At 61.7% G+C, this 9260-nt stretch overlaps 1 protein-coding gene across 5 annotated transcripts in view; it reads right to left on the reverse strand.

Annotated features, from left to right (window-relative positions):
• D2HGDH (D-2-hydroxyglutarate dehydrogenase) overlaps positions 1–9212 on the reverse strand; it is a 23358-nt gene extending 14146 nt beyond the window's left edge. For 3 of the 5 annotated variants that reach the window (XR_012376974.1, XM_073888816.1, XM_073888817.1), the window contains exons 1-5: positions 8060–8893; positions 2650–2707; positions 1837–1976; positions 992–1185; positions 299–467 (exon numbers count right to left, since the gene is read on the reverse strand). Coding sequence is in view for 4 of the 5 variants with exons in the window: in XM_073888816.1 (XP_073744917.1) it covers positions 299–467; positions 992–1185; positions 1837–1976; positions 2650–2707; positions 8060–8624 (1126 nt within the window). In the remaining variant the exon portion in view is untranslated. Of the gene's footprint in view, positions 1–298; positions 468–991; positions 1186–1836; positions 1977–2649; positions 2708–8059; positions 8898–8923 lie in introns of those variants that run through there. The other 2 variants (XM_073888815.1, XM_025888257.2) reach the window with 2 other exon arrangements.
• Between the last annotated feature and the right edge of the window lie 48 nt (positions 9213–9260).

Consider the following 9260-nt stretch of genomic DNA (forward strand, 5'->3'; position numbering starts at 1 on the left):
CAGGGGACACCAGGGGACACCAGGGCACAGGGCGGGCAGTGTTCCTATGGCTGTGACTGATTCGGGAACAAACACCAGAAATGACACCATCTCCCTCAGAGTCAACGAACCAGACAGGGTGGCAGGACTGAGCAAAGCCCCAGTTCTGCTCCAGGACAAAGTGATTCCGCCCCGAGACGGGAGAGGCTCCCCTGCAGACCTCACTCGGGGAGAACAGAGAGAAGCCAGGAGAGACGGGAACGGCCCCCCTCACACCGACGGACAGGGCGCCGAGTGGTGCCCCCGACAGCCTGCCTACCGAGGAAAGCCACATTCACCGCCGTGGGCTTGGGCGGACACTGGATGGACACAGCCGTGATGACCCCCAGTGTGCCCTCCGACCCGATGAAGAGCTGCTTCAGGTCATAGCCCGTGTTGTCCTTCCGCAGGGAGGTCAGGCAATTCAGGATGGTGCCGTCGGCCAGTACCTAGCCAAGGAGGAGAGAAGCAAGGCCCTACACACGAGCCCTCGTGGACATCCCCTCTCCTCCCGCTCCCACGCCAGTGGGGCCCTCAGGAAGCAGAGCCAGGCATGAGCCCCCACCCTGCCCCAGCCGGAGGCCCCAGGGTGACCCCAGGTCTGAGGCGCCCAATCGGGCTGAAAGAAGGACTTTCATGCTCCCACCCCCAGGGAGCTCAGGGCCCAAAGCAGGGTGGTGAGGAGGCAGGGCGGAGCAGGGCCGTGGCAGAGATGCACGCTGCACCGGCCGCGCCCCGTAGACCCCTCATCCACAAGGCTTCCCGACCTCACCCTGCACCGCCCCAACCGCCCCTGAGACCCAGAGAGAGTGCCCGAGGGGGCACAGACCCCACAGAGCCAAGCCGGGTCGGGGCCCCTGCGGAGACCTCACACACTGAGCACACTCAGCACTGGGGAGAGGCTGGGGAGCTGGGCCACTCGGACACGGGCACCGGGGACACCGAGGAAAGCGGGAAAGCGCCCCCAGCTCACCACTTCCAGGCCCAGGACAGTCCCATGCAGTGAGCCGTAGCGCAGAAACCGCAAGCCACCAGCGTTGGTTGCCACGTTCCCCCCGATGTGGCAGCTGCCCTTGGCCCCCAGGTCCAGGGGCATGACGAAGCCCCTCTCCTCCACATAGCGGCTGAGCTCCTCCAGGACACAGCCCGCCTGGCACACCAGGGTCCCTGCCGAGCCAAAGCGCTGCCGCGGGTGCTCTCGGCCCAGGAGGAGCCAGGAGACTCATCGCGGGGCCCCTGCGGGGGTCAGCCACCGGGGCGGGGGTCCCCCTCCGAACCCGGACCGAGGAAAGGGAGCGTGTCCCCAGACCCGTCCCCCAGAAGTGACCCTTATCGTTTACCACGAAAAAGAAAAATTGCTAGGGCAAAAGTAAAGGAAAAAAATCCTCAGGCACACACTCTTGTGGAAGAGAGCAGAAGAGCATCGCTATAAGGCAGTGGCCCCTCGCCCGGGGGTGATCCCACCACCGGGGACGTGTGACTTTGGGGTGCGGCTGGCATGGAGCTCCCGTGCCCAGGTGCCCCCAGCACAGAGGATGCCCCACCCCGAATGCCCTGCTGGACAGACTGCTGGGGCCACTGAGCGGGAAGCGCCTGATACTTCCCTGTACCCCACCCTTTGCACCCCATTTCCAAGGGCCGTCCTGGTCAGAAAATGTCAGAGTCGGAAGGGCTGCGGCAAAAGCCCACCACCTTTCACCTCAGCCCCAGCGCACGAGCCACCTGAGGGACCGACCAGAGAGCACCCCCAGGGCAGACAGAGCCAGGCCTCTCCTCCCCGGCCCGGGGCCCCCCCCACCTGGCCGCATGCAGGCTTACCGGACACGCTGTGGAAGCTGATGACCTGGTTCATCTGGGCGGTGGACAAGATGATCTCATCGAAGACAGGCACGCTGCCCCCCACCATGCCCGTGTTTCCCCCCTGCGGGTTCACAGCCAGGTTCCTCTCGTGACAGTACCTGGGACAAGCACAGGACGGGCATCGGGGTCCCGTCCCTCCACCCACACCACCGTCCCTGCAGGACGCCACCGAACCCGGAGTCCCCCTTCCTCCTGCCCGGGGCCTCCATGGGGGCCTCCTCGGTCCCCATGCTCAGCGGTGAGTCTGAGGAGACCGGGGTCCACCATGAGGCTGCATGGTCCCGGAAGGGGTGGCATCCGAGGTGCGAAGGTCCTGAGAGCCCACGCCTCTCCCTGCACAAGGCCCAGCCAGCAGCACCCCCTGCTGTCCACCAAAAGCAATGCAGCCCCCCACGTGTCCGTTAGACCTCCGCCAGAAACTGGCCTGGAAGAGCAAAGAGCACCTGGACCTGGGCACGGAAATGGCCAGAAGGGGAAGGAAGGGAAGTGCTCCCATCACAGACACGATGTGACAGCAGTCAACCACTCCGGGCAGAGAAGGAGCAGCTGGAGGGAGCAAAACCCCTCAGGGGCACCTCTGGAGGGAAGAGAGGGCTTGCTTTCGCGGGGTTTTCTTTATGGTTTTCTGTTTTCCAATTCCAATGTCAGTTTACTGGCATAGAACAACGACAGAATGCTGTTTGCAAGAAAAGGCCTGTCTCCCTCCCTGATGCTTGCCCTCCCCAGGCGCCCGCCGTGGCCCCGTGGGCCCCCGCGGTGCCAGCTCCTCACCTGAGGATGTGAGCCACCTCCTGGGAGGTCCGGGGCCTCAGCAGCACCTTGCTACCACCTGCAACGCCAAGGAGCACGTTACACACGGAGGGCAGCGCTCAGTCTACCCTCCGGAAAGAGAAGATCCTCCTTCCACTGCAGGCCACCCGCACAACCGCGGTCAGCAACAAGCCCGCGAACCTCAAGGACCAGGGCGAGGTGTCAAAAACGGGCCCCGCCTCCCTGCACGGGGAGGCCACGGCTGGGATGTCCAGGCCCGCGTCCACGGCCAGGGGCACCTGCCTGGCCGCTTGCTGGGAGTGACTGTGTTTCCCCCATAACTGCACATCTCTTGTGGGGAGACACCTGACATCGAGCCAGTGACCTGTCTGAATCCATCCCTCCACCTGTGTATAGTACTGGACTTTCTGCCGTGGGGAGGGGCTTCCCATTCCCCTCCTGTGTTTCATCAAAGCGGTGTGCGCTCACGGCTCGTTTCACGCGCCAGGTGCCGGCTCTCAGCTGTTTTGATGTACGGGATGCCCAGAGGTGGCCAGCAGGAGTCCCCGGATACCAGCCTGTCGGTGTTCCTGACCACCGCCTCCCGGAGACAGGCAGGCTCTCTCTGCCCCTCTTTGTTCCAAATGCAGAAGCAGGTGAGGAGGCTTCAGGAAGGCGGGGGGCACAGGAACCACCCCCCCACCCCGCATCAGTGACTTCTCATGCAGCTTTGAGATCTGGCTGTAGTTCTTAACTTACATTTTTTTTATTATAAATTATAAATATAATATGTAATATATTTATAATATATAAATACAAGTATTTATAATCCTTGCTTTAAATATAATTTAATCATATATTTACATACCTTAATTTTTAATAAGGGCTGTGTTTCACAACTGGCTTGATGCAAAATTCTAACAACTTTTCAGTAACTGGCTCTCCCAGCACACCGAGCCTCCAGGAGGCCTTAGGGTTCTACTGTCCACCTCAGGACACGGGCCAAAGGGCGGCAGCCGTGGGCGTGTGGCTGGACGATGACTGTGTCCCCTCTGGAATGTGTGGGGGGAAGCAGGGAAGGAATCTTCGGGCAGACCGCCCCCAAGGTTCAAAACTTTCAGCTATGCCCTAGTCCCCTCTCTTAGGTGCACAGAGCCTCAGAGGTTAGGGACGGACTCGAAGGACAGAGGGGAAAACAGAAGCGGGAAAGGCTTCGATGCAGAAGGAGCAGAGTCACAGCTCTGGAGGGCGCCGGTCAGGGACGAGCTGGGGCGAAAGCGTGGGTCTCTCTGGCCCTCAGCTCGCGTCCTGCCGCTCGACAAAGGCAGGCTCAGCAGACCGGTGGGGGACAGATGCCTTTCACTGGTGTCAGCGGCACCGTCTGCATGCTGCCCATCACCTGCTTCTCGGGCCTTCTTGGCTTCCCAGCAGCCGTCCGAGGCCTTCGCTCACTCGGGGTGCCACTGGGCTTGGGGCACGAGAGGACCCTCCTGGGGCATGGCCTGTCACCTGTCACAGCACGCACACCCCCAGGGCTCCCAGCTGGCGGTCTCCCCGCCTTCCTCCCGGTGCCCAGAGCACCCAGCTACACCAGGGCTGGCAAACCCCGTGTGCCCGCCACGCCCAGCCCGGGCCACGTCTTAAGTGGAGCCGCGTGGAAACAGTTTGATGCCCATTTGTTTGGTGTGGCTGCTTTCGGACGACAGACTGTGGCAGAGACCAAGTGGCTGGCAAGCCTCAGATCTTCCCCATCTGAACCTCTGCAGGACGCTGCTGACCCTGACACGTGAGACTTTCACCTCAAACTCAGGTCCTGCCTCTCCCCTCCCAGCTCCCTGGGAACCTGGGCTGAGGCTCTCGCTCCCCAGGCTCCGGGAGTGACTTCTCAGCGTGCTCCCTCCCGCCCCTGGGCAGCAGTCCCTGGGCCCTCCCTGTCCTGCCTCCCGGGGTACAGAAAGCAGTCTCTCACACTCCCCCCTCCCACAGACCGCAGCTCCCACGGCCTCCCCCAGCCTCACGTCAGCAGCGCCCACCTGCTTCCGCACAGGCCCCCACTGCCTTTCCCCCCCCGAGACTGCGGCCCCTCCCTGGGCCCAGGTCCCTCTACACCCGCCTCCTGGGCGACTTCACGGTGCCCCCCCGTTTCTCACCAAGCTACCTGCTCTTCCCTCTCTACCAGATCATTCCACCATTAACCTGCTGCGATGGCAGGCTCGTCGGAAACCAGCCCCGAAAAGGAAAAAAAATCTTCTCTCGACCCCGTCCCAACAGCCTCAGCTCTCTGTCCCCCCTGACAGCACAGTGCATCCACCAGACAGGCATCCTGTCTGCCTCCCAAACTCCCATGAACAGCTCCAGCGGCACATGTGTCCCTTCCGCACTTCGGACAGCCTCCTGCCACGGTCCCCAGCGCAGCAGCTGCTCCCAACCTGTCGACCCCTGCCGACCCCTGGCTCCGCCCTTCTTCACACACGCACCGGGTTCCCCGGAGCCCTGGCCACACCTGCTCAGTCCCCTTGGCTGGTGCCTGCTCACCCCCATACACCACAGCGGTCACCAGCCTCCTCGGAGCCTGCCCTGCGCTAGCTGGCTTCACAGCACAACGGGCCCCCTCACGTGTCCATCTGGACTTGTCCAGACCCAGATTCCTGGCTTCCCCACAGAGCGGCACCTCCTGCCATTTTACTCAGCGACTGGAAGGCCAGTTCTGCAACTGCTCAGGCCAAGGGTCCCTGCATCCTGACCCCTCTGACACCCTATTTGCCCATGAGCACGTCTTGGACTCTTCCTTCCGCACACACAGAACCCCATACCATTTCAGCTGACCACCCTCGAAGACTCATGCTCTGCTCCCAGCTTCCACGACTGCGGAGGGAAAGCCTCTCCCCGACACGGCAGCCACCTCAGGCCATGGCCCCTCTCCCCTCCTGGCCTCCTAGCAGCCCCCCATCAGCTGCCAGGACTCACGCAGCCCTCGATGACCTGGCCCCTCGCTCTCTGACCTCCCCCTCGTCCATCCACTCCAGCTGGACCTGGGCCTATGGCCCCGCAAACACGTCCCACCTGTCCCAGAACACCCTTCCAGGTGGCTTCTCCAGACTCCAAGGAAACAGCCTGTGATGGGGGCCTCTCCTGGGCACTCACGCCCACCTGGCGTGCAGCTCATGGCACCGCCCCTCACGTGAGCCTCCTGTCCGTCTTCATGTTTGGGACCCCAGCCCTGCACCAGGTGCAGACACACGATGAGGCGCTCACCGAAGTTTATGGGGTCCACCCATGAGCAAGGGATCTAATTTTTGGACAGGATACTTACTGTTTCCATTTCAAATAAAATCCATTTTTAAGAAAATTGTAAAATCCTAATCAGCTTTTATTAGCTGTGTTTTCTATAGAACTCTGCGATTAAAATGTTAAATGATCGTAAGTTTAGACATGCTTTCTTCCCAAAAGAAAACCACATAAAAGGGTTATTTAGACAAAAATTGAACAAACTACTTCAGCAGACACCCACTGGGCAGGTGCTGTGCATCAAGTCCTGCGGATTCAGACAGGAATAAGCCCCAGTGCCGCCCTCCTGAGCTCAGGTGTCAGCGGCCGGGGGTGGGGGTGGGGGTGGAGGGTCATCCACACAGGCACACAGACCTCCAGGAAGAGCCCCCAGCACACAGCCAACCCCTGTCCAGGGAGGGAGGACAGACAGTCCACATCCCAGTCACAGCGTGCACTTGCTCTGGAAGCCCCCGGAGGAAGACGCCCTAAGCCTTGAGCACCCAGCACACTGTGTTCTTACCTCTGAGGTGGGTGCCCCATCCCCAGTGTGTGGGGCTTGGCGCTCGGGCAGCAGTGCCGAGCCAGGGCCGGGGCCCGGCTTGGTTGAGCCCAGGGTGGACAGCACCGTCTCCTGCCTCCAGGAGCACCGCACATGAGCCTGCAGGCCCTGTGGGGTGGTGGGCTGGCAGCCTGGCAACATTCCCCCCCCAAACCCCCGTGGGGCCCTGACTTCGCAGGCAGGGTGGGGCTAGAAGCCCTTCCAGTCTGGGCACTTGGGCCATAAAGAACAGCCCGAGGAGGGCGCCTGGGCGGCTCCATCGGTTAACATCTGCCTGGGATGGACAGGAAGCCTGCTTCTCCCTCTTCTCCCTGCTCGTGCTCTCTCCCACTATCTCTGTCTCTATCTCGCGCTCAAATAAATACAATCTTTAAAAAGAAGAAGAACAGCCCGAGGACTTCCAAGGTCTCCGGCGGTCTTTCCCTGTGAGTACAGCGCGGCTCCGTTATCTGAGCCACACCCTAACTCCACATGCTCAAGACTCCGCACCATTTCCAGACGCACTGTACTTCAGGCCGCAAGCTGGTTTGGACCCTCTCTCGGAGTTTTCCCTTGCAGTGGCTGAGTCGCTGCCACACAACACCCCCCTTGACTGCTCTTTCAAGTCCCACGTGCGCCGGATCCAGGCTGCCTGCGGACCTGGCTGCCCAGCGTGCCCCGGCATTCCGTGTCCAACGCGGAACTTTGTTGTAAACCGGCTGTCTTCTAGCTCTCTGTAATGTTCTAGCAAGAACTTCAAATCGGTTTTTGTAATTGTCTGAATAGGCAGCTTACGTTATCTCCGAAAATGTTCCAGGAGAGAACACAGAGTGTCAGAAGCTCTTTCTCACGGGAGAGGGTGTGCTGGGTCTGGAAGGCTGAGAATCCCAGAGCTGATGATGCACAGGCGTGTGCTGGGAGGAGGGAGGCATGGGCAGCCAAACCAGCACCCCCACATCTTGCCTCAAGGAGCTGCCACGGGCAGACTGGGCCTCCCAAAGTAGGTCCACATCCTATCCCTCAGACCCTGTGCACATGCCCTTATTTGGATAAAGGGTCTTTACGTACGCAATCAAGTTAAGGATCCCGAGATGAGAAGGTCCTGGACTTAGGATGAGGCCAGGTGTCCTTAAAGAGAAGCAGGGGGGCGATCTGAGACACAGACACACAGGGAGAGGCCACGAGGAGACAGAGCCAGACACGGGAGTGAAGTGGTCACAGGCCCAGGGGCGCCTGGAGCCCCCACAAGCTGGAAGAGGCAGGAAGGAGCCTCCCTGAGCCTCTGGAGGGAGCACAGCTCGGCCTATGCCTTCATGTCAGACCTCTGGCCTCCGGGCCTGGGGGAGGGTAAGCTTCTGCTGCACAGGGTGTGGTTCTCCGTCACGGCGGCACCAGGAATCAATGTGCATCCCTCAGAGCAGCCAGGGGGCTCTTTTGTCTTTTGATTTGCAGAAGTCACGCACCCACCAATAAACCTCTATGAATGTTCTCAGAAGACTTTAAAACCACAATACAGCTTTTTGTCAGCACAAGAAACGGTATGTGCCAGTTACCCCAAGCTCTTCCACCCAAAGCTCATCACACGCCCATCCCCCTGAAGCATGAGGACAGACCCTCACTCACCTCGGACCGTCCTCAGCCAGTCCACGTTGGAAGCCTCCAGCACCTCCGGGTCAGTGACGACCCTGCCAGGGATGATGCGTTCAAAGGCTTCCAGGTCTTCCTCAGACACCACGGAGAATGGCAGCCGCGTCACAGGGTAGCGCTCCTGGGTCAGCACCACCTCGGGGGCACAGGGGGATGTGGAGGAGCTGCTTCTGCAGACCAGGCGGCTGGTGCCCATGGCCCCCCAAGGGCTGAGCAGGCTGGGGATCCTGGATGCCGCTGCCCATGTCCTGGGCTGCACAGAGGCTCCCCGAGCGCACGCCACCTGCCATCGGAAGAGCCGCACCAGCTGCCTGGGCACCAGATGGGGCACCATCGCTCCTGCCCTAAAAAGCAAGTGACAGGACCTGCAACTCTGGAATACTACAGAGGAGGCCCAGCTCGGCCCAAGTCCAGGTCGGGTCCAGGAACAGAGGTGTCTTCCAGGGTGAGGCAGTGAGGTTTCAGCCTCCAGGAGAGGCGTGCTGGGGCACATGGGGGACAGAGGCCCTGGGCGAGCTGCCCTTGAGCCTGACCCAGGCATGGGTTCCCCTCCTGGGAATTCACTGGGCTGCCCACGCTGGCTGGGGGCTGGCTCGAGTCCGATTCTAACATTGGCAATAACAGCTCCCTCCTAACCCCTCCTGCTTCAGGACAAAACCAGGGTCTAAGGCACTGAAAAGGATGGACGCCACTAAATTATGCAATTTAAAATGGTTCACATGGTAAATTTTATGTCTTATGCACACATTGTCACGAGTTGAAAAAGTGCAGAAATTAAAAACAAGGGTGGGGAAGGGAAGCCTCCCCGGCCGCCGGCCGCGCTGCGGGCGGGTCCCGCACCTGCACCCTCGGGCCCGCACAGCCGCCCGGGCGAGGGCCAGGGGCCAGGGCGGCGTCCCCCGCGGGCTACTCCGGCACCCGGCGCTCGGGCCGCCCGAGCCGGAACTTGGGACAGTGCTGCCCCCGGGGCTCGCGCCCGCCCTGCGCCCCCGGGAAGGCGAGCGCGGCTCCCCGCCGGGGGAGAAGGTCGTCGGGGCCGAGGGCCGCGGCCCGGGGCCGCCCACGCCAGGGAGGGGACGCAGCCCCGCGGGCTCCCACTCGAGCACGGCCTTGGGTCGCGACGCCCCCGCCGCCCCGGCCCCGCGGCCCCGCGGCCCCCCGGCCCCCGGGCCCCCCG

The sequence above is a fragment of the Callorhinus ursinus genome, unplaced genomic scaffold, assembly GCF_003265705.2.
Source record: "Callorhinus ursinus isolate GAN/ISIS: 27379988/994484 unplaced genomic scaffold, GSC_fseal_2.0 scaffold96, whole genome shotgun sequence".
NCBI classification, from domain to species: Eukaryota; Metazoa; Chordata; class Mammalia; order Carnivora; family Otariidae; genus Callorhinus; species Callorhinus ursinus.